General features: G+C 34.2%; 1 protein-coding gene across 5 annotated transcripts; it reads left to right on the top strand.

The window, feature by feature from the left end:
• On the top strand, positions 1–25,421 carry LOC112779234 (protein CHROMATIN REMODELING 20). 5 transcript variants are annotated; one of them, XM_025823483.3, is made up of 27 exons: positions 1–313; positions 1,094–1,230; positions 2,400–2,527; positions 2,645–2,707; positions 3,960–4,055; positions 4,137–4,229; positions 4,976–5,166; positions 5,241–5,481; positions 6,210–6,323; positions 7,289–7,372; positions 9,055–9,477; positions 13,404–13,726; positions 14,393–14,483; positions 14,565–14,768; positions 15,693–15,812; positions 16,642–16,808; positions 17,416–17,557; positions 17,742–17,891; positions 17,976–18,031; positions 18,121–18,421; positions 19,174–19,306; positions 20,073–20,134; positions 20,282–20,508; positions 22,955–23,158; positions 23,493–23,571; positions 23,645–23,886; positions 24,614–25,421. In XM_025823483.3, exons 2-27 carry the CDS (start codon positions 1,146–1,148, stop codon positions 24,990–24,992), a joined length of 4,398 nt encoding a protein of 1,465 aa, XP_025679268.1. In that variant the 5' UTR covers positions 1–313; positions 1,094–1,145; the 3' UTR covers positions 24,993–25,421. The 5 variants fall into 5 exon arrangements, with proteins under 5 accessions (XP_025679268.1, XP_072084762.1, XP_072084761.1 ...); XM_072228661.1 differs by having other exon boundaries at positions 5–313; positions 1,094–1,303; positions 3,967–4,055; XM_072228660.1 differs by having other exon boundaries at positions 5–313; positions 1,094–1,303.
• Positions 25,422–25,706: the final 285 nt, after the last annotated feature.

Below are 25,706 nucleotides of genomic sequence, written 5' to 3'. Positions count from 1 at the left end.
GTTTGATATCCTTTTGGCGTACTCGTCCCTTGCCCCGGTCGTGCCGTAAAACAAAACACCACACATGACACCACTTCTTCCATATTCCGCAACCGAAACCAACACAACCCAATAACGTTTAAATCTCATACACACATATCAAACCTTCTCTTCTACACTCTCTCTACCTTCTTTCCTCAAATAAGAGGGTTGCTCTCTCTGGGTGTGTACCGAACTCCTTCTTGTTCTTCACGCGCTCTCTCTCTCTCTCTGCAAAACCTAGAAAGATCCGAGTTGCCATTTCCACCGCTGCAATCCCAACCTTCCGATTAAGGTACCAACACGCTTCGCTCTTAGCTTGATTTGCAAAACGGTTACTTTTAAATCCACGAATTCTCGAAATGCTGGTTCCTTTGGAATGCGCTACTTGAACAAAGTGTTTGCCGAACTGGTTGGTTTAAATTGTGTATAGAAAAATTAGCTCCTGATTTTTAACGTGTCATGGGATATACTAAGCTCTCTCTTTTTTATTCAATGTATTATTGTGGCTTTTTTTTATTAATGTGTACCTTGCTGTTCAATTTCCATTATATATATTAGCGATGATTGGAGTTAGGGATAAAACCCTATATTCCTAGGGCTGTGTTACAATATCAGATAAATTTGTGGCATTTTTTTTCATTCATCATATATTGTTCATGAGGTCTGTTTACCTAGCTGCAGAATAAGGATAGTGTGCCAAAAGTTTCCTCTTTGGTAAAACATTTGCAGGGTTGAATGAAACATTGGATGATCATGAGTGAATAACGCCTGTTTGGTTCAGGAGAACATTTTATTTATTTATTTTGTGTACTGGAAATGATATTGTGAAAACTTTCCTAAACGAAGGAATTTCGGTAACTTTAGGGCAACTATATCCGTGACTCACCCATCGAATACAAAGGGAAAGAAAAGTGCCACAAATGAAAAAACTGTTTGATTTTTCGTAACAAAGATTTTTACTTATTTTGAAAGAGCTGAATTAAATCAAGTTGGTTATACTTTATTATTGTAGCAACTAGATTCATATATGTGGGTTTTGTCGATAACCTGTTGCTTCGGTTTTGCTTTGTAGTATTGACCTGATCAAGGGGACGAGTAACACCAAGCCTGCATTGTCCAAATGAATGACACTTGACCTGGAAACTGTCATCCACTTTTCGTATTCTTGTTCAGTTGGATTCCTTCCGATCGTTAAAACAACTGCATTAGGTTTCTCACTTATCAACATTTGTTATTCTTTTACTAGTGGGCATCCTTTCATTCTAGGTCGTAGAGTTTACTGGTGAGGTTTTACGAGACTACAGTAAGGAGATTAAATGTTTATATGTTTCTCTCAGGAATTATGGTTCCAGCATTTTAAGACCATGTGTTGCCTCTATGGCGTATCTAATTCCTATAACAAGATAATTTATTTTTGGCAGTTTGAAGTTTTGTATTATTTCTGTATGTGTAGATTATTCTGTGTATTACTGTGTTATACCAAGTGATGCAGATCAATCTGTACTAATAAACACAAAAAACAAAAAACTCTTGCCGATTGTGTCATAGAACTAATATTAAAATCAATTCTGGAAAACAAGTCAATATTATCATTAGGTTCCAGCTTTTCCATGTTTGCAAGTTCATAGATGGGTGTGGGATACGTTGATACTAGCTTAGAACATTTTGTGGAAGATTGATGGATTTAAGTATATTTTATAAGGAGTTCTAGCAACCCTAAAGGTCTATGATGATACTTGATGCTTAAAAACTTTAATGCTTAATTGTGCAACATTTGGTAACCCCTGTTTAGAAATGCTTTCTGGTGATTCTGAGAATACATTCCTTCTTGTGAGTTCACTGAGGCTAAACGATGGTTCATTGGATGGGTTTAGATCCTTGAAAGCTCATCTCAGGTTAAGTAATTGTATCTATTAGTCTCATGTTGGCATTGTTTTGGAAGAAATTGCCAATCACTTCCCATTTTCAGGCAGTGTAGGAAAATGCATCTTCATTTTGAATGAGTCAATAAGGTCTATGAATCTATGAAGGTTGTGCTATTGTTATTTGTGGATTGTGGACATGTCAATTATTTGTGACTTAAAAAGCTTGTCTGCTTTTAAAGAACACAAATCGTAGGTAAAATAATGAATTCAATATCCATGGGGTACTCTAACTGATTTACTAATCATGGGAAGAAACTATTATCTTTGATTGTGACGATAATTTTTCTAAATGAATTTTATATAGTTTGCTGTCCTAGTATATTGCACTGCTGTATTCTTTTTCTCTGCATGTTGTTACTCTCTGAGAAGGTTGTAAATACATATGTAGTTGATACAATTTAATGTTCAATCTTGTATTTTTTTTTTCTGTCCTTTTGATGTAACTTTTACTAGAGATGGAGGGAAAAACCGAGGATGAGGTGGTAGATATTGAGAGTGGTTCTAGTGATTCTTTCAATGATGATTCTGATGATGAGGGATCTTTGCCTCCTGAAGTTGATGATGATAGAGTAAATCTTGAGGTCAGCCATGTGGATATTTTGTTTCTCACTTTCCTCTTTGTTTCTCAACTTTTTAGTGATTAATCCATGTGTAAACTTCAATGCGCTTCGTTTTATAATTTTATTTGTATTATGAAGGAACCTTTGACTGAGGAGGAGATACAAGACCTTATTTCTGAGTTGTTAGAAGTAGAGAGCAAGGTATTATTATAATTCATAATTCATAATTCATTACATCAGTAGAGAGAAACATTTAACTACTGTTGGTGTATAGTTTGTTGAATCAAGCTCTCCATAATACTTATATATGATAAAGCCATATTTAAACTTTTAGAGCATTTAAAATTTTGGAAGTAGAATGGTAAAGAGATCACAAATTTCTTTACCGTTAATTTCCTTGCCATTTCCTGGTAACTGCTCCAGAAATATATTGAAACCATTTTTCGAATTTTGTAATCACGTTTATACTTTAGGAACAATAATCAATAATCAATGTAGTTACTCATTATCCACTGTTTGAAAAATTGAGCTATTAATTGTTTCTAATCTGCATCATGTAAAAAATTTTACCCAGAATTATTTTATTTTGGGATTTTTCAAAGATGAAATTATTCTACTGTAATTAATTGCAGATAGTGGCCGCCCGGAATCTGCTATGAAAATATAGTGTCGTGACCTATGGCAGAAGTCGTATATATTGAATATGTCATTATATATTCTATAAATTATAAATTTATTAATCTTTTTGGTAACAACCTTAGTCATGGAAAAAGTTAAACTGCTTTTCAAGTGGTTATTTTAGAGAAAGAATAATGAAACAGTAAGGATATGCCTTCAGCTATATGTTGCGATGCTATCTGCTATATTTCCACAATGGATTTTTGCATTATGGCTATGTATTGTTAATTACACTAGTATAATTTCATCTTTGAAAATCACAAAGAATAAAATATTTGAAATTTGAGCAATATTAAGGAACAATGAAATACATAAATACCAACATAGAAAAGAAAATTAGAGACTGAGTCAAGATTTGTAGGAAATTCAATTCGACAAACATATCTCTAACTTAAATAGAAACATAGAATCCTGGTCTATTACAACCAGAAACAGAGAATGCAGATCACATAAAGGCACAGGAAGAGCACGGACATTAATTGTGTCAATTTTATCCTGCCTCAGGCTCCACATAATGGGTATACTGTTCATTTTTCTTTAAGATACGAAGCTCATCCTACTCTTCATAACACTATGATTTTACACATACAAATCTGGGGAGGTTTTTATTAAACACAAAAGGACAAGAAAATCTAGTAGCAAGAGTTATTTTTCCTGTAAAATGTAACTCAACTATTAAGATAGTATGGTATGCAAACTTGCAACGAGGTGTATGCACTTTTATTTTTTGCATGTGTTAAAAGTCATAAATGGAGGTTCTCTAATGGTTTTTTAGGCTGCAGAGGCCCAAGAAGCTCTTGAAGAGGAGTCTCTTGCCAAAGTGGAGAGTGATGTTAGACAAGAATTGCAGCAAACTCTGACAGAGGATGATGTTAGTTCATCTCTTTGGCCTTGGCTGTTTTTATCTTTTGGATTTTATTTATTTGTCATGACTTGTGTGTCTTGTATGTAGTTGGAAACTGCTGTTGCTGATGAGATGGCTACTTTTAAAGAAGAGTGGGAAACTGTGCTGGACGACCTTGAAACTGAAAGTGTCAACTTGCTGGTATCTTCAATTTTCAATAGATGTTTTGGTTTGTATGCTTGATGATTGTGATTAAAATTGTCGTCTATATTTAAATTGTTGTTATCCGTTGTCTTCTCTTAAATTAAACCCAGACCCATGGTGACAGCCTGGACTGTGATCTTAAACCTGCAAAACTTACCTTTTATTTGAGCTAATGTGGCCAGTGGCTTAAAAGAAAATGCTAGTGATTTGACTATTTATTAGAGCTATGTAATGTTGCATATTATAATACTTTGTTCCAAATGGAAGTCATTTTTACCTCAATGAGTTGAGTGTGCATTGTGGTGTGTTTTAGTTACTTATAGCCATATTGGAGTGAGCAATGGCTCAACCTCCTCTTTATGCATTAGTCCTTTTGTGCCCTTGGTTAGAGACTGGTTCACATAATACAAGCTTAAGTTCATTAGTCACCGTCATTATTTAATCATATTTCTGTTGAGCGTCAACATCATGGAATTTGCTGCATTTCTTTTTAACTGATGGTAACATATTCTCATTGCACAAATAGCCTCTGCTTTTAATCCTGCCCCATAATGGTGGGAGCTTTGAGCAATTGGGCATCCTTTATTTATTTATTTTTTATGCTCGAGTTTGATGTGAGTTCTTGATGGGATTTTTTGTGGTTAATATGTATGGGCAGTTTTCTTGGAGTTGTTTTTAAATTCTTTCTTGATTAGGATGTGCATATGATTTTTATCTGCCACTCTTTGATATGATATGTTTAGGAACAACTCGATGGTGCTGGAATTGAGCTCCCAAGCCTTTATAAGTGGATTGAAAAGGAAGCTCCCAATGGTTGCCGCACTGAAGCATGGAAAAAGAGGAATCATTGGGTAGGGTTGCAGGCAACTACGGAAATTGCTGAATCAGTTGCTGTTGCTGAGAAGTATCTACAAGTAAACAGACCTGTTAGAAGGTATGTTTTTTACTTGGCATTTGAATCAGGATATATTCAAATACAATATTCATGGTTTTGTGGTGTTGGTTCAGGCGACATGGTAAACTACTTGAAGAGGGAGCTAGTGGATTTCTCCAAAAAAAATTTGGTGATGAAACCAAGGATCCTGTAAAGAAAGGAATGGAGGGAGATTGGGATTTGTTCAATAAAATAGTGTCTGATGGGAGTGGCACTGATGTTTCATTTGGCAGTAAGCACTGGGCTTCTGTTTATTTGGCCAGCACCCCACAGCAAGCAGCACTGATGGGACTCAAATTTCCTGGAGTTAATGAGGTGAATATACAATTTTAACTGTTGCTGGTTAACAGTAATGATGCTTTTTCGGTCCAATGAAGAAAAAAAGATAGTGTCAGCAATTGATTTTTGTTTTCCTTATTAAATGTTGGGTTTTACTAAGTTCCCCTTCCTAATATAATGCAACATGTTTGCCTTCTTCGGCATTGCAATTGTCTTTGAAAAATGAAAACTTGTTTGAGTTTGCTAACTGCTGTGGCATTAGCATTGAGATTGCATGATCTATTCTTTTGTTTTGGATTGTTATTTGAGGGTTTGCCAATTATAGTTACTGCTGTTTGTATGGTTCTGTCCCGAACTAGCACATTGGTTGATTTCTGTGGCACTTGGACTTTATATACTGTCAATGCTTTCTTAAATCCTGGTCTTGTATTGACACAAAATGCACTTCAGCAGCCAGGGACGAATATATGTTATATGTTGTGGGGGCAACTGCCCCAACTCGAATTTGGAAATTTTTAGTGGTATATGATCATAATATTTATTTGCCCCATTATGTTATTAAATTTGACCCCATTGTATTAAATTATTATGAAATTAATTTTATTGGCACATTATATATATTTTGCCTCCGCTGTCAAAATTTTTTAGATCCATCACTGTTAGCAGCCAACCCTTATGTTTTACTTTCTTGTCAGTTAACATATTTGTTGTTAATTGACTGGTTTTTTCACCCGTTTTTGCTTTTGAATTCCATTCTCCTTTAGGTAGAGGAGATTGACGATGTTGATGGCAATTCTGCTGATCCATTTGTTGCAGCTGCCATAGCAAATGAAAGAGAACTAGATCTTTCTGAGGAGCAAAAGAAACAATTTAAGAAGGTTGGCTATTATTACGTTATCTGTCATTTATTGCATGAAATGTGTATTGGTCCTTGAAAATGTACTGCATTCATAATTTATTGTTTGGTTTTGTGTAGTTTATAATCTACTTGTTGAATTATGCAACAACAGCAACATGAAATGAGTTTGGATAATCTAAAGGATTAAATTGTTTATAAAACAACAAAGTCTAATCCCACAAGGTGGGGTCAGCTACATCATAGGTCATGTTTATAGTGAGACCATTTATATGTAGATTTTCTTTGCTAACCTCATGTATGATCTATTTAGGTCTTCTTCTACCTTTCATCACTTGTGTATCCTCTATCTGATCCACCCTTCTAACTAGATGCTTTATCGATCTTTGCCCCACATGTCCAAACCACCTAAGACAAAATTCTACCATCTTTTCAGTAATAGGCGTTACTTTAGTTCTCTCTTATATCTTCATTTCTTATTCTGTCCATACGTGTTTGATCACTCATCTATCTAAACATCCTTATCTCTGCCGCACTAAGCTTATGCTCGGGCACACTCTTTGCTGCTCAATATTTCGTTCCATATAACATAGTTGGTCTAATGGCACTCCGATAAAATCTACTTGTGAATTTTAAAGGTACTTTTTGGTCACATATAAAGCCAAACGCATTCCGTCACTTTGTCCAGCCCGCTTGAATCCTATGTTTTATGTCCTCAATTTCTCCATTATCATATATAATATATTCAAGATACCTGTGGTAGAAATATATATAAACAAGAAAAAACTAAGGACATATAATTATATAAATTAGGGACTGCATAAAAGTTTAATGCATCTGGCTAGTGTTAGATTCATCAGTAAATATATAGGCATTCCCTGTTAATGAATTTTGTTGCCATCTGCATATTTTCTACTCTATGCTGTCCATAAGTTTGTGTGTTCAGGAAATTGATTACTTTTTGTTTCCTTGTTTGTTTTTGTACAGGTCAAAGAAGAGGATGATGCTATTGTTGATAGGAAGCTTCAAATCCATTTGAAACAAAGGAGGCGTCGGAAGAAAAGTAAACAGGTGAATTATTGATTTTTATTCTCCTTTCTCATTTTTTTGATCCCAAAACTGTCAGAAATTACTAGTGTTTTTTATAGGATATGTTGTTCGTAGGATTTTAGATGTTACTTGTGAAAGATTATTTCTGTATCATCTACCTGGTCTAATAATATTTTATATTGGGTAAATGAAAATGCTTATTAATGATTGAACTTATTTGAGTTTATAACTTAGATTAGATATTATCACACACGTATTAAATATGAACATAATTCAGTGAGAGGTATGCTCACTGACCAGGTGGCAGATAGTAGCCACATGATAAAGCTTCAAACTAATCATTTTTAGCTTCAAAGACGATCTAAATCATTTTAAGAGTATATTTGGACTATCTTCAGATTAGCTTATATTATCTGTGAACTAAATTGTAAAATCAAGTAGTCCTCTAACTCAGGAAACCGTTTAGTGATTTGGGTAGGCTGTGACTGGTTTACCTTTAAAGGGAGAAATTCAAGTAATAATGTCTGGAGTGAAATTTGAAAGAATGAAATTGAATTCTCTAGAGGTAAGGAAAAAGTTTCGAATTTTGTTGTGACTACTTTAGTTGAATAGTTTATTCCCTTACAATCCACTGATATCTCAATTTCATTATTTTCTTTATTGGTTGACACAACCAAGATGCAAAACATGTGATTTCTCAGCTTGTGTTTGGATGAGATTAAGTTGAAAATTTGAAAGGAATTTTCTTCTTTTTGGTAAAGATATCATAGGTTGCTCGAAGTGCATTCTACTTCATGCAATAGAAGCCAGTGTTGACCACTGTGACAAGTAACAATCTCTAATGGACGTGGGAGCAGAAATTTAAATTGGTGATGGTGCACATTTTGAATGGTGCACACTTCATAAGTTAAATGGGTTAACAATTTACCCTCAAACAAGAATAATTATTACCCCCTAAGGATATGTTAGGTTGATGGGTAAAAATGGGGTGGAAATTTTCACGGATGAGTTTGATGTGTAAAATTGCATAGGAAGCTTACTGCTGAAAAATTTTTGCATCGCCTTTTTATCCTGTGGCCAAACATATGCTAAAATTTTTAACATTTTTACTTATCAATCAACTCATCAGAACAGTGAACACCCCCCCCCCCCGGGGGCCCGCCCAACTCACACACAAATATCTAAAAAAAAAAACTGAACTCCATGGGTGGTGAGTCTCATGTTCTCTGTGTTTGTGCCTGACAAGAAAGTTTTAAGGGATAGAATTAGGCATCTAGCATCTATTTAGTATAAAACTCATGATCTTCATAAAGGACTTTCCTTCTTAGACATGTTGAGAGATTGGAAAGTTATGCTTAATAGATAAATCTTTTGTTTTCTTTTGCTTTTGTATAGGGGATCCATTATCCCCAATTTGTTTTATCCTTCTCATCTTAATGAAATTCTGTTTTTATCCCAAAAGAGAAAAAACACTGTATAGTACAACTGTTAAAGTATTTAATTTGACCTATCTAATTGAATAAATAGGCATTTGATTTTTTTCTCCTTTTTAATCACTATAAAACTTACCAATGACGTAAGTGCTATTTATTTGTCATCTTTTTCGTTCCCTTCTTCTGTAACCATAAACCTATTATTCGTCCGACGGAAGGAACTTGTGTTGATGGGAAAATTATGTCTGATGACATTTTCTGATTTTGCAGAGCGATAAACTTGAAGATTTTGATGCTGGTTACGATCTTGAAAAGGAAAATGCTATGAGTACTGGTGACTTGGCTGATCCACCCAAATCTTTGTTGGATGATATTATTGAACAGCGGGGAACTAAGCGTTTGAATGATGGTGAGCTTGACACTGATAATAAAAAGCCTCGTACTATTAGTGATGACAGTGACGATGACACAGATGCCATTGAAGACAAGGTAGATAGGAATATGAGTACTCTAGAGAAGGTAAAAGGCTTATTAAACAGTGGTGCTGATACTCTTCCTTCAGTGTGTCCAAATGAGAAATTTCACTGCACAATTTGTGATCAAGTGGCTCTTGAAGTTCACTCACACCCTCTGTTGAAGGTGATTATTTGTGGGGATTGCAATTGCTTAATGGAGGAAAAGATACGCCGAAAGGTACACAATTTAAGGCAATTTTAAATTTTAGTGATATATATGTGCTTGCCCAGTTTGCAATATTAGTAGAACCGGGTTTGTGTTGAAGAAGTTGAAAGGCAGGTATTTTTGTGAAGATATATAAATTGATGGAAATGGATCTTCTCAATTTTTTTTCTCTCAATTGTTTTGTTAAGTGTGATCATCTACCATTCAACATCTTCTCTCACATGTTTTCTCTTGGTCCCACTTAAGGAGTGTATATGGTGAGAGATCACACTTGACAAAACAATTGAGAGAAAAAAAAATTGAGAGAATTTATTCCCTAAATTGATTAATACGTTGTTTGATTAGTTTACGAAGGAGTAGGATGTTATTCAAAAGCAGCTAGAGGAAAAATCATGGTTTTAAATACAGTTATGAATAAATATATATTATTATATTATAGATGTAGATAAGTTAAGACAATATCCTTATTGCGAATAGGCTCATTTTTCTCACATCCTAATGTTGAAATTTTCTATCCATAAAAGAAGGTTGAGAAACTTAATTTAAATTCTTAGTCATTCTAGTAAGTATGAACTTTAAGCAACAGTTATACATGGAAACTCTTATCCCAAAAGTTCAAACTGTTAGGTAGGGACACATGAATGGTTATATATCTAACATGTTTCTTCTGGTAAGAATCTCTTTTTTGGGCTTGAAGTGTGAATTGTGCATAGGTATTTTTTCTGGTCTTGTTTGTCGTATGTTTAAATTCTTTCACTTGGGAGCAATAAGGATTGAACTGTAGGTCAAACTTTTTTGTTTGCCTTATGCTTAAATTCTTTTGTTTTTTTGGAAGTAACAAGGATTGAACTCTGGACCTTCTTTTGGTCATAGAAGCTTTAATATTGTTATGAAATCATGTATCTCAAAAGCTTAAGCTGTTGGGTAGAGGCGCATGAATGCTTATATAGCTAACAAATGAGACAGGGTGAGTGATTGATTGTAACTGAATCTGTTTTTGTTTGTTACTGAAGAAAGCACTCTTTTGTGCTTTATGTGCAAGTTTGGATTGGCTTTTTTAGTGAAAAAAGTACTTTTTTTTTTAAATGAAGTACTTTTATTCAATTTAAAACCTATTTGGATACGTCTTTTAAAAATACTTTTATTAAAAAAAGGAAATTATTTGCTTTTTCTAAAAGCTAGCAATACCTTGCTTTTTTAAAAAAGTAAAAGCAAAAGGCGTTTTTAATACTTAAAAACACTTTTTAAGAAGCCTATCAAGTGTGAAATCATTTTTGTCTGTTAAAAAAGATCATGTGGAAGGGAGGTCTTATGGAAGGTTTTAGAAAAGAGGAGAGTAAGGATCGCATATATTCGTACAATTAAAGACATGTATGATGTTGCTACTACAACTAGTGTGAAGACTCAAGGTGGTGTGACAGAGGAATTTCCTATTGGTATAGGATTACACCAGGGATCATCCTTAAATCCATACCTTTTCACATTAGTCTTGGAAGTATTCACAGAGCACATCCAAGAGCCTGTGCCATGGTGCATGCTTTTTGCCGATATCGTCCTTATGGGAGAGTTGAGGGAAGACCTAAATAAGAAGTTAGACTTATGGAGAGAAGCTCTAGAAGTGTATGGTCTGCGCATAAGCCGTAGCAAGACGGAATATATGGAATGTAAGTTCAGTTTGAGAAGGGAAAACCCTAATATAGGGGTGAAGATTGGAGAAAACATCCTACGAAAAAAGTTAAAAGTTTTAAGTATCTTGGGTGCATCATACAGGATAATGGAGAGATTGAACAGGATATAAATCATAGGATCCAAGCAGGTTGGTCAAAATGGCGGAGTGCATCTGGTTTTATATGCGACAAAAAAGCACCTTTAAAACTTAAAGGTAAATTCTATCGCACCGCTATAAGACCGGCTATGCTTTATGGTACGGAGTGTTCGGCGGCCAAAGAGGAGCACGAACATAAGCTGAGTGTGGTAGAAATGAAGATGTTGAGATGGATGAATGGTCATACGTGATTGGATAAAATAAGGAACGAAGATATAAGGGAGAGAGTTGGAGTAGCACCAATTGTGAAAAAGATGGTTGAATCGTGCATCAGGTGGTTTGGACATGTGAGAAGAAGACCGATAGAACATCTAGTCAGGAGGGTGGATGAGATGGAAGATGGAAGATGGACAAGGGGTGAAAGGCAGAGGAAGACCTAAGAAGACCATACATGAAGTGGTCAAATGAGATCTACATGTAAACGGTCTCTCTGTAGACATGATACATGACAGAGCACAATGATGTCGTTTGATTCATGTAGCCGACCACACCTAGTGGGACAAGGCTTTGTTGTTGTTGTTGAAAAAAGATATTTTTTAAATGAGAAAATTCCACTCTCCTCCCCTACGAGATGTTAAAATGACACTCTCCTCCCCTCTATTTTATAAATGTACATTCCCTTCCCTTCTAACTTTTGAAAAACCTCCTCTTTAATCCATTTTAAATTTTTTTTGTGTTAACTAATATTAATTTTATCCATTTTTTAAGAAAAAATAAATAATTTTTTGAATAAATACCCATTAGCAAAAATTTTATTTTTTATCATTAAATTTTGCTTACTAAAATATCTTTTAATAAATTATTTTTTTATTAATTAAATTATATTTTTACCAAAATACTTTTAAAAAAATTAATAATTAAATTATTTTTTTCTAAGATATCTACCCTTTAATAATTTTTTAATTATTAAATTGTGATTTTATCAAAATTTTTGTTAATAATTATTTTTATATTTTACTATTAATTTTTTGATATCAATATATATTATTTTAACATTAAATTAAAAAATCTTACCACTGCTAATATGAAAAACAATTAATATATATTGATATTGAAAATAATTTTACTAAAATTTTTTATTTAATGTTAAAATAATATATATAGATATCGCAAAATTAATAGTAAAATATTAAAAAAATTGTTAACGAAAATTTTGGTAAAATTATAATTTAATAATTAAAAAATTATTGAAGGGTATTTTAGAAAAAAAATAATATAATTATTAAATTTTTTTAAAAATATAATTTAATCAATAAAAGAATAATTTATTAAAGGGTATTTTGGTAAGCAAAATTTAATGATAAAAAATAAAATTTTTGCTAATGAGTATTTTTTAAAAAAATAATTTATTTTTTCTTAAAAAATAGATAAAGTTAATATTAGTTAACACAAAGTTTAAAATTGGTTAAAGAGGAGGTTTTTTAAAAGTTAGAAGGGAGGAAAATGTACATTTATAAAATAGAGGGGAGGAAAGTGGAGAGGAGTGAAATTTTCTCTTTTTAAAAAGATGAAAAAAATAAGTACTTTTTTCAAAAGCCAATCCAAACTGACCTTATATACAACTGTGTTCTAGTTTGTTGAGCAACCTAGACTTGGGGGCAATTCTGTCCTTCTAACCTTAAGTTAGTTATGACAGCTATAAGTTAGTTACAGCTGCCCCGTCCTAGCTGGAACACTACTCTTTGGGCTATGCTACTACTCTCATAAGCTATTCATTAACCTATTCTGTTATTGCCCTTCATACCCACTTCTGTTTGGGAATCGTGCACTAAATATGAAATATGTGCACTATGCAATGGGCTTAAATCTGTCAAATATTATTCTCTGATAGCTAAACTTATGGCTTTGAAGGTGGATTTTCACTTTTAACATTTATGTTTAATAATTCTACTTGCCGTGCACCTTGTAAGAGTAATCTTACATGCTGCTGCAAACTTCTGCATTTTCCAGAATACAGTTTGTACATGATTGGTATGGTATGTTGATGAAAAATATTCTTGCCTGGTATTACTCTGTGACTATGAAAAGCTCTTCTGGGCTGATGTAGTAATGTAGTTTTTCTATCGTATTTCATTTGGTTGAATTCTGATTAGAAGCTACTAATTTGTTGCAGGACCTGAGTTTTGATTCTCCCTCAAGTCATTGTGCATGGTGTGGAGGAAGCAGTGGATTAATTAATTGTAAATCATGCACAATGTTATTCTGCACCAACTGCATAAAGAAGAATCTTGGTGCAGAATCTCTTACTAAAGCTCAGGCCACTGGCTGGGATTGTTGTTTTTGCCAGCCAAATAGTCTGCAAAGACTGACACTGCTATTGGAGCAAGCTATGGGATCTACTGCTAAACTAGTTTCCAGCTCTAGCAGTGATTCAGAAAATTCAGATGATTCAGATGATTCGGATGAGTCTGATGCAGAGATTAATGCTACAATCAGGTGGAGTTATTGTTATAGATTTAATTTATATAATGTTTGACATTTTTGGTGTACCTTATATATATGTATGTATGTATGTATGTATGTATGGCCTGCATGTGATTCTTTAATATTTCCAATCAGATTTGCAGTCAAGGTGTATTGTACATGTTAACTTCAGAACATGTAATGATTTGTACTCAATATAGTTAATTGATTATGTACCCAGGTCTTCTTGATTTATTTGGAGCTGAACATGACTGTTGGATTTCCTCCAATTTTTCATAAGTAATTTAGGCTAATAAGTAATTTTTCATATTTTTCTATTAATAAGCAGCCTTACACTGCAATTCTTAACATTCTTATTGTTGATATTTAGCCGGTAATGCCATTGTGTGAGTTATAGTGATGTTCCTTTATCTATTTATTTCCGTTGTCATTCTTCTGTTGATATGTTCTGGTTATTATTTTGAAATGATGTGCCTTAGTCTTTATTCTTTAATGGTGTGTTGCTTTTGTTTTTTACTTTTAGGTATCTATAATTGGAAAACTTCATTTTACATGTTTTTATTGCTGTGTTGATTTAACTGATTCTTGCATGGAGATGGAGTATGCAGTAAATTACCATTATTAGTCTCTATAGTTTAGTTGCAGAGATGGTCATTATAATATCTTATTATCTTACAGCTCTAAGAGAAGGCGCAAAAAGAAGATTCGAAGGATACTTGATGATACGGAATTAGGTGAAGAAACAAAAAAGAAAATAGCAATTGAAAAGGTGGCATTTTGATAATGATTTTGTTGTGTTGAAACTTGTCTTACTGCTCCAGCTTGTCAATTATTGTCCCTACTTTTGCAGGAACGTCAGGAACGCTTGAAGTCTTTGCGAGGCCAGTTCTCTGCTTCACCAAATGAAATGAGCTCATCAAATTTATCCGAAGGGGCTAGTGTTGAAGTTCTTGGCGATGCGGCATCAGGTTACATAGTGAATGTTGTGAGGGAGAAAGGTGAAGAAGCTGTCAGAATTCCTCCGAGCATCTCAGCTAAACTCAAAGCCCATCAGGTATTCTGTTTCCTACTTAAAAACTGTTTCTCCTTTTTCCTTGGATGTTTTTCTCTTTGAATGTAACTTCTCATTTTTGCTTGCTATTTTTTTAGTAACCAGTTGCTTAAGTCCGTCATGTTAAGGTTATCCATGTAGATTTATTTATTTAGGGAAGACAAACATTTTAGGATCTACTTGGTGTAAGAAGAAATTGCACACTTTTTTATTTATGCTGTTTGTCAATATCTTCCTCTTTTATTTGGCCTTGGGATTGGCTACCTAAACCTTGGGAAAAAGGGAAAAAAAAAACTTGGCATTGATTTGCAATAAAACTATATTATTCAATATTCACTTATTGCATGGATGAGGTGGAATATAGCTTCTGTGGAAGTAAGAAAAATGATTCTATTCTGTTCTCATCCTCCCTTGCCAAAGGGAAGAAAGCTAACCTTACTTTACAACTGCTATGGGTAGCTCTCAAGGGTGAAACTTATTACCCTCACTACTCAATAGAGGTGCAAGGCTGCAGAAGTACCAAAACCACCACAATATGCATCACTTCCAATTGAAAAGAAAATTCTTGTACTATATTAGTAGAAGAAAATGAGAAATGAGAAAGATAATACGATGTTGCCACCTCTTATTTCGGACTGCTTCCTTTTTATTTAATCCTCTGTATGGCGAATCTAAGCATGAGCTGAACATATGTTCCAAACAGTGTTGAAACATTTAATCTTGGATGCTGATACATTTTCTTCATTTGCTACTAGAATAAGGGAGCTTTAATTGCTAAATAGGGAAGATTTGGGATATGCTTCCGTTGTTCATTTGTATTTTCTTAGTGCCGCCTCTTTGAGAATCTTTGGATGTCTTTATTTCAAGTCTGTTGTTTTCTTGAAAATTTGCAAGATGTACAACTTTGTTTTTTCTTTATATTTGCAGATTGCAGGAATAAGATTTATGTGGGAAAATATAGTAGAGTCAATAAGAAAAGTGAAGTCTGGGGATAAAGGTCTTGGCTGTATTCTAGCTCATACCATGGGCCTTGGTAAAACTTTTCAGGTATTCTAGCTCATACCATTGGCTGTATTCTATTCTATGACTGATCAGTGAATTCTTGTTAGTTGAAGATACCTATGACAGATAAATGTCATTTATGTGAAAGGATGATAGTGCATTTCATTTGGTTGATTTGAGAAGTGAATTATATTTATCTAGGACACTTTGGAAGGTAGGACAGGATAATACCTAACCATAAAAGGTTTATTTCGCTGGATGTTTTAAGGGCTCTTAAAATTCTAATACTACATAATTTTTAATAGTACAGTGTATAAAAAAATATAATCTCTTATTGAGTGGGGATCCCCTTACACCATCAAATAACTTTTATAAATTATGAATTTTACCAATTCAACTATTGATTTATGTGGTAGTACCTTGACAAGCAAGCTTACTGAATTTCAGAAAATTCGGACATTAATAGAAATGTAATGTAATAATTGTTATTCACTTATATTTTCAAAACTATATTATATGTTAAATGGTATAATGAAATATCAAATCACTTCCAAAAAAATTGATCTAAATGATGAAATCTCTCAACTCAGTTTTTACCTCTTGGTATCATAATATTTACAATTTATCATAATTGAACATTAAATCAATTTTTGTCATAAAATATAATTTTATAAATGTTTATTGGATTATGAAATTAAAATAAGTTGTATTATTTACAGAGATTAATTTTAATGCACTATCAATATTGAAAACATTATGATCCATAAAGAGTTATATTATGTTCCAATCACATTTTATATTTTCCATAGAAAATGTCTTTATTTTATTAGTAATTATTGTTATCATAAATATTTATTATTTTCTGTTATTTTAGGTGATTGCTTTCTTGTACACTGCAATGAGGTGTGTTGATTTGGGGTTAAGGACCGCACTTATAGTCACACCTGTCAATGTCCTGCATAATTGGCGTCAGGAGTTTATCAAGTGGAAGCCCTCAGAGTTAAAGCAACTCAGAGTCTTCATGCTGGAAGATGTACCAAGGTTTGCTTATTATTTTCTTTCGATGTCAATTGAGAGCTGTCACATTTTATATTTGTCTACTTAAGCTCACTTTGAATATGGTGGCCCATTCATGCAAGCACGTAAACCTGTTGATATTGATTCTTGAGGAAAGGGTTATCATTTTGTATTTGTCTCTTGAAATTTCTTACCAGTGTATCGACAAATTGCGACTGATTCTTTATTCAAATTGCCTTATATTGGTTGATGAATAGTAATGTAATTATTTTCAAGTGTTTTCTTCATCACTTGCAAGATTGGAGTAAGTGGATAGATGTATTTATCTTTGATCAATAGAGAGAGAGATAAGAATGATTACTTTATTATTTATGAGCTTAATCATTACATTAGATTTTGAAACATCAAATACAAGAAGTCAACTGTAATATCCATGTAGCCAATGAGTAATAGCTCAAATGGCACCCCATACTCAATTAAGAGGTTGCGGGTTCGAGTCTCATATCTTTGGTAAAAAAAAAAAAAAAAAAAAAAAACTGTAATATCCATGTTGCTGGAGCCCTATTCACTCTCACACATTTCAACTCAACGATTACAGTCATCATCACATTGGTTTTTTAACTCTTCTCAGAGATAGGAGGGTTGAGCTGCTTGCAAAGTGGAGAACCAAAGGTGGTGTCTTTTTGATTGGTTATACTGCTTTCCGTAATTTATCTTTTGGAAAGCATGTGAAAGACCGGAATGTGGCCAGAGAGATTTGCCATGCTTTGCAGGTAGATTCTTGAAATAGCATCCCTTGTTAGCTGAAAATTTCTTTTTCTGTTGTCAACTATCATGATACTACTTGGAAATCTAAGACTTGTATAGTCCTTATCTACAGTACTTATGTTAAGGCAAAGTATTTATCTACATTATTAAACCCATGCATTCCTCTGAATTGTTGACCTGTTACTGTAGGATGGACCGGACATTCTTGTTTGTGATGAAGCCCATATGATTAAAAATACAAGGGCTGACGTAACTCATGCCTTGAAACAAGTAAAATGCCAAAGAAGAATTGCCCTGACTGGATCGCCCCTTCAAAACAATCTCATGGAATACTATTGTGTAAGTCTTCATTGAAGTTATAAAAATTGGATGATGAATAAGCTATTGTATGCACTTTTGAATCTTTCATTTTCTTTGAAACAGATGGTTGATTTTGTAAGAGAAGGTTTTCTTGGAAGCAGCCATGAATTTAGAAACCGGCAAGGCTTTCTTTACTCTCACTTCTCTAATTTTTGCTGAGAGTTACTTCCTTTTATGTTTCTTAGAAAGTATTTTACTGTATTTGCAGCTTCCAGAATCCTATAGAGAATGGTCAACACACTAATTCGACACTCACAGATGTGAAAATTATGAACCAAAGATCACATATTCTCTATGAACAGTTAAAAGGCTTTGTCCAAAGAATGGACATGACTGTGGTGAAAAAGGATCTACCCCCCAAAACTGTCTTTGTGGTAACTGTCAAGCTTTCTTTGTTACAAAGAAAACTGTACAAGAGATTCCTTGATGTGCATGGGTTCAGTAAAGACAGGGCTCATGAAAAGTTTGGAAAAAGATGTTTTTTTGCTGGTTACCAGGCGTTAGCCCGGGTAAGTTTCTACATAGACCATGTGGTAGTCAGTTTAATTGTCTGCTATGTCAGTATTGATAATAAAAGAAAGAAACAGGTAGTTGTAGGAAATAGGAACAATTTGACAAGAGGGGATAATAGAGTTGGTTATTGTAAGCTGCTGCAATGTAGAGAATTATAGCCCTCTGATACCTGTATATAGAGCAAACCCAGTGTATATGACTATCCTCTCAAATTACCTTGCACTGCAAGGTACACAAACCTCACCTATATATACCATAGTAAAACACTAAATCTTAGAAGTTATAGTCACTTTCTGTTCTCTCTATAGTCTCTACTTTTCTTTGGGTTCTTACTATTAGGGGTCTAGGGAAATGGTAGAAGTTATAGTACTTTTTTCCCTGCTGTGGGGTAGGGGGATTCTGTTGAGGGTAAGACTCAAGTTTGAAAAAATTAATGAGTTGTTGATGCATATAGTCTCTTTTTCTCTATTTTACTCATAAATCTCTTTTTAATTCAGTCAGTGCTTCTTAATGTATAATTTCAAGCAGCAGCTGTTTAGAAACTTAATTGGTTTTTGGGTAATTGTATATTGTCAATATTGGTCAGTTATTTTCTGTTAATTTGTTGTGTTCTTGATAAATGTTTTGCCTTTTCAGCAGAATACTTTTGATTAGTGTCTTAGTGATAGGAATGTGGTAAACTGTTTTATTGCATCATACCTTATTTGGTATTTCATGAATCCTGATGATAAAAAGTTGTGCGTGATAGATATGGAACCACCCTGGGATCTTGCAATTAACAAAAGAAGACAAGGACTATGTAAGACAGGAAGAAGCTGTTGAGAATTTTATCGTGGATGACTGCAGCAGTGATGATAATTCCGATATTAATGCTGTTGGAGGTAGTTTTCTATATTTTTAAATATTATTACTTGTTTACTGAAGGCTTCCTTAATATGCCATGGGTAGTTTTTAGTATGCATCTCAGCATTTGCATAAGCAATAATTATCGTGAGTTGTTCTTAGTAAGTTATTAGTATGCGCTGAGTCTGTATAAACTTGTTGATGTTGTTGACATCTTAACAGAATAAGAGCAACTAGAATGAAAGGAATTAATTTTAAAAAACATCTAAGTTGAATTAGAGAATCCCAATCTTAATAGCTAATTTGAAGCGTAAATAGTGCAATGCGCAACTACTTTGGTCTTTGTTTTAGTATACTATGAATAGATTTAATGGCTCAAGTTACATTTTGCTCTATTGCATCAGCTGAAAACCAATGAATCCTAATAATTCTTCCAAATGTCTGGGTAGCATGTAATGATCATGCTGTTCAATATCCTTCTATTCATCCTAATTATAATTGCGGTTAGGCTGAATTTCAGGTGGTATTTTTAAAAGAAACAAAAGGTATGAAAATGAGTCTTGTTTGTTTGTTTGTGACATGAAGATAGTGATTCTAGGGAAACATAATAGAGAGAAGTAATCAAATAGTAATGAAACATTTGTTGATGTTTGTTACCGAGCATAACTCATGGACTGTTTTGAGGTTCCCCCCTCCCCACGCGCGCGCACGCACACTCCTCCTCCTCCCCCCTCCCGTTCTCCTTTGCATTCTAATAGATTCAATTCTCCACAGTATGTCTTTTGACAACTCATTACCTTACAGAGAAGATGAGGTATGCAAATGATTTGCCGCAAAAGAAAGATGGTACTGGCTTTTTTGTAAAGGTATGAAAAGACTATCAATTGATTCGTGATATAATATTTTACTTAATCTTTTCATTTTGCATTAGAATTTCGAATATGAGATGATGTGTTGCCTTCTGGCGATTTCTTCTGATATAGTGATGATGCTTCTTATCTGTATCTTTCTAGGGTTGGTGGCATGATCTACTTCCCGGAAAGATTTATAGAGAGCCTGATCATGGTGGCAAAATGGTTTTGCTACTAGAGATATTAACCATGAGTTCTAGTGTGGGCGATAAGGTATTAGTTTTTAGTCAGAGCATACCAACGCTAGACCTCATAGAACTTTATCTCTCAAAGATACCTCGACATGGCAAACCTGGGAAGCGTTGGAAGAAGGGGAAAGATTGGTATCGGTAAGTACATGCCCAATTTGCTGCTACTTTTGTTAAACTCCTTTTCTATCCAGATTTTGTATCCCCCCCCCCCCCCCTCTTTTTTTTTTTTTTAAAAAAATTATTGGTCAATCGTTTTTTCTAGCTTGCACCATTTTTATGCTGTCTCTCCTGAAACATTTTAGCTTTTTGATATAGAAGAAGAATATAATTAATAGAGAAAAGAATGATACACTATAGTGGAGAAAAAGAGATCCTGGAAACAAAAAAAGATTGCAACAAAAGATTTTTGAAGTGTAGCTGTCCAATCTTTCAACATTTCTGATAGGGGAAGTCCTCTAAACAGATCATGAGATTTGCAATAGATAGAGGCCAGACGCCTAATTCTATAACCCCCCCCCCCCCCTCTCTCTCTCTCTCTCTCTCTCTCCTTTCCCCCCAAAGTAAAAGAGGAAAAAAACTTGTTTATCGGAAAATCCATTGTTAAAGGGGCATATATTGCGCACTAGCCAAATATTCCAGATAGTAGCGTATAGTTGTATACTGTACAGTGCCACAAAGGTTTTCCCTCTTTCCTGCTGCTAAAATCCATGAACATAGACAATAGAAACTGATCTAAGGATGCAAGGCACACCTAAGATAGACTGAATGAAGTATTCCACAATAATAGAGTTTCAGAGTAGAAAGAGAGCAGGAGAGAGAAGCAGAGAATTGTAGAAGATGAGGATGTACTATTAGAGTGATGAGCTAGTATTTATACATAGAAAAGGCGAGTTTTCGGCACTCTAGACCAAACGGGTAGAAGGGTCTTTACCAACTTTAGTTTGTTAGGGACTGTTAGGGTGGAATCTATCTTAGTTGCCAGCTCCTAAAACTAGCAGTTTCTAGATTCTCACAGCTTCTAGGCTCTTCTAGATCCCTTACTCAGCTCACTATTACAAAAAGAGTCAGCCATAGAACAGTGCAAACGCATGTCAATCTGTTTCTGAACTTTTCTGACACAAAACACACACACATCAGGAGATTAATCAATAATCATGTTAAGCACAGCTGTCCAAATAAAGGATCGAACGATAGAGGGAACTTTGGACTTCTAGATGGGTTTATCAAGGTGTAAAGGTGTTGGGATTAAGGAGTGAGTTAGAAACTGGAATTAGGATTTACAACTGTACATACTAGATGCATGAAGTGACCACAACCTTTCAGGGTTAGAAGACAAGAAGCAATGTCAAGAACACTTAGTTGCTTGAAATTTCTTAAATGCTTTAGTTTTCAGGCATTATTATTTTAAAATCGTGGGGTAGTCTCTGTTTTGGTTGCTTCTAGATTTATTACACTAATGTGTTATCAGCATGATTACATTATTATTTACAGTCTTGCAAAATATGGTAGTAGTAATAGATATCTTTTAGAGAGACATGTTCATTTCATGAGTTGAAACCTATTTTGGCCCCTGAAATTTTCAACCGGCCTCAATTTCGACCCCCAAATTTATAGTTACCCAGTTAACACCTCCGAATATTAGATTGTGACCCACGTTTGCCCCTGTAGATATCTCCATTAACAGAGATCTGATATGGCACGTTAAGTTGACATAATGTGTATCCACGTGGCACCCAACTTGCTAGAATGGATGTGTGATGAGTGAATGATGTGGCAAAAGTTGAATGAACTCAATTTCTCCAGTAAAGTCTCGAACATATTGGGAAAAGAGGATCGCAAATTGAGTTCATTCAACTTTTGCACGTCATTCACTCATTACACATCCATTCTAGCAAGTTGGGTGCCACGTGGATACACACTCTGTCAACTTAACGTGCCACATCAAATCTCCGTTAACGGAGATAGCTACAGGGGCAAGCGTGGGGGCATAATCCAATATTTGGAGGTGTTAATTAACTATAAATTTAGGGGTCGAAATTGAGGCCGGTCGAAAATTTCAGGGGCCAAAATCGGTTTCAACTCTCATTTCATAGAGTATTCTCATAGAACCTTATGTATGAAACTTCTCAATCATCATATTGTGATATAGTTATGTGATGTATGGACTGCATAAATTTCATTGCTGACCAGTTTATGCCAAAAATCGAAAGGTTGGGAGGGTTATCAATTATCTCTCCATCCAAGTAAGATATATGTAATAGCTATTTGATTTAAATAATGTCTCTACTGTTTTTTCTTTTTTTATTTTCCTTTTGGTTAATTTGGCCCATATGTTATTTACAAGTAAAATTCTTGTTTCATCTAGTCATTTAGTATATTTAATTTTTTACATTTGTACTCTTTTCTTTTCCTACTGTTTCTTGTTTTCCTTTGCTTTTCTGTTGGTTTCATCTGAATCTGCATTTATGATGTTGCTATGTTAGAACTTAATGTTTTAATGTTCAAGGTGTACTTGAATTTTAGATGGTTCTTATTATTAATGATCCTTCCTAAATTCATTATTACCCTTTGATTTAACCTCCAGGCTGGATGGAAGGACAGAGAGCTCTGAAAGGCAGAGGATTGTTGAAAGATTTAATGAGCCCTCAAATAAGAGGGTAAAATGCACTCTGATTTCAACCAGAGCAGGCTCTTTGGGTATTAACCTTCATTCTGCTAACCGTGTTGTTATAATTGATGGTTCTTGGAATCCAACATACGATCTGCAGGCCATCTATCGAGCTTGGAGGTAAGCTCTGGATAATCTTTCCTCAATGAGTTTTCTTCTAGATATATTTGGAGTTGAGCAATCAGATCTGTAATATAATTTTAAAGTAATGTGGGTAAAGCAACTTTCAAATTGGATGTGGTGTTGACTGTTTAACAGTTTTATTTTGGGTGACAAACATAACAAAAAGCAGAGTGCTACATAGGGCTCTTTTTCGATGGTTAATGTTACACAATATTCTTGGTTTGGAAAGATATTTTTAAAGTTTAAAATGTTTGCACACTTTATTCAATAACAGCTTATCTGTTTACAATTCGCTTGAACCTGATTGAAGTCAGTATCTCCATACTTGCAGGTATGGGCAGACAAAACCTGTATTTGCATACCGATTGCTGGCTCATGGCACCATGGAAGAGAAAATATATAAGCGCCAGGTAATAAACACTTCATCATATGCTTCTATTGTTCTCTTTTCAGTATTTCTGATATATGGAAATGGTTTTATAGGTAACAAAGGAGGGGCTTGCCGCTAGAGTGGTTGATAGGCAACAGGTGCATAGGACCATATCTAAAGAAGAGATGTTACATCTGTTTGAGTTTGGTGATGATGAGAACCCTGAGACTTTGGCTGAACTTAATCAAGAAAATGGCAGCAGTAGTAATACAGTTAAACATACAACACCACATTCAAATGGAAGTAGCAACTCTGATAAGCTAATGGAAAGCTTACTTAAAAATCATCAACCCCGGTACATTCTCTTGACTTGAAAGTTGTTTCAATGAATCTTTTCCACGACTATGCTGTCTTTATAGGTTTGACATCTAAGTTATCATGGTAGGTTATGACACATACTTTTTACCCTTTTAACCTAACCGTTGGTCTTGACTAGTGTTGAATCTTCGAACAAAATTGAACTCTAGTACTTGTTTTTTTTCAGTGTATTACCAAAGACTTTAAATATAATTGACAAACGAAACTACTATCCATAAGTCACATACTCTTGTACAACTTAATGGAAAAGAGTCACAAATGTTTGTGCTGGGTACTCACTGGATTGAGAAAACAGTTCCCGTTTGTCAATGACTGTGTAAGCCCAATTGATCAAACATCAATAGAAAGGTCTTGGGTTTATCTTTAGGTAATAGTGTTTCTTTAAATATTATCTCTTATACTAATATATGCAACCTAAGCATAACTTGAAATGGAGCAACTTTTCCCTCCATCAAATTTTGTGGTGCGTAAGAGCCTAAGAGCGGCAAAAGAAATTCTATTAGGACATTTGGTCACTAGGTGTTGCGGTCTTTAGTATGTTTATGACATCAGTTGAACCAAATTGTTCAAGATTGAGCGGCTAGATAATAGCATGCTAGACTCAGTTCTCTAAAATACCTGATTCTTCAATTCAGTTTCTCCCCCTTTTTTTCCTTCCAAGGATAAGTAATCATAATGTATCTAACCTAATATTTTGATGCCAGGTGGATTGCCAATTATCATGAACATGAAACCCTGTTACAAGAAAATGAAGAGGAGAAGCTATCAAAAGAGGAGAAAGACATGGCTTGGGAGGTGTACAAAAAATCACTTGAATGGGAAGAAGTGGGGAGGGTACCAATTAGTGACCCCATGCCTGATCAAAAGGCAGAGATGGCTGCAAGTTCAAAACTACAACAGGTGAAAGACCCTCTTAGCATGGTGTCAAGTAGTAGGATAAGGAATCGTTTTAACATGAGAAAGTGCACAAACCTTGCACACATGCTCACACTCAGAAGTCAGAGAATAAAACAAGGTGGCTGTACAGTTTGTGGGGAATGTGCTCAGGAGATCAGGTGGGATGACTTGAAGATTACTAAATAGATAGGAAAACGGGCAATGGTGAAAGGTTATATAGTTTTATCTGTTAATATATATATATATTAATCTAATCTTTTTTTTTTTCTTCTTTTTTTTTTCTGGGGTTGTTGTAAAGGGATTATTGCCCCCATATTGAAAGGGGATTATGAATACTTAAAGTGAGCATGTTGATACAGAGAAAGTAAAAGATTAATTATTCTTGGATCAATAGTTGCACTTACAATGGAAGTTAAGGATAATTTGACTTGTTACTTTCTCACTCTATCATCATGCTCATTTTCGGAAATTCATGTTATTTATTTTCCTTTTTTGTTTAGATAAAATAGAAATGCGACAAGGTGAGGATGAGACAATCCTAAGTGTCAATATGTAACCAAATCTACAATCTATTCTTTTGGTTATAAATGCAATGTGCAACATGTTCTTGATTAATTTGTCTTCGATAAAATAGAAAATTTAGCAAGGATATTTGGATTGTTCACGTATAATATTATTTATTTATTTCTATATATTTGGAAGAAATATTTTGGACTAGATGTAAAAGAATCTTGATTTTGATAAATTAGAGAGAGAAGAGGCCAAGTTTTCATTGAACTTTTCCTTATTTAAAGAAGAAAGTGCTAAAGTTTTATATTGTTTTATGAAAAAAAAAAAAAAAAGTTACAATTCCATAAGGTTTGAAATCTCTTGTATATAGTGAATAAATTACACTAACTT

This window comes from Arachis hypogaea, chromosome 19 (genome assembly GCF_003086295.3).
Source record: "Arachis hypogaea cultivar Tifrunner chromosome 19, arahy.Tifrunner.gnm2.J5K5, whole genome shotgun sequence".
Lineage (NCBI taxonomy): Eukaryota > Viridiplantae > Streptophyta > Magnoliopsida > Fabales > Fabaceae > Arachis > Arachis hypogaea.
Note: the sequence above shows the minus strand (reverse complement) of the source record. Positions and strands in the feature narration are given on the sequence as shown.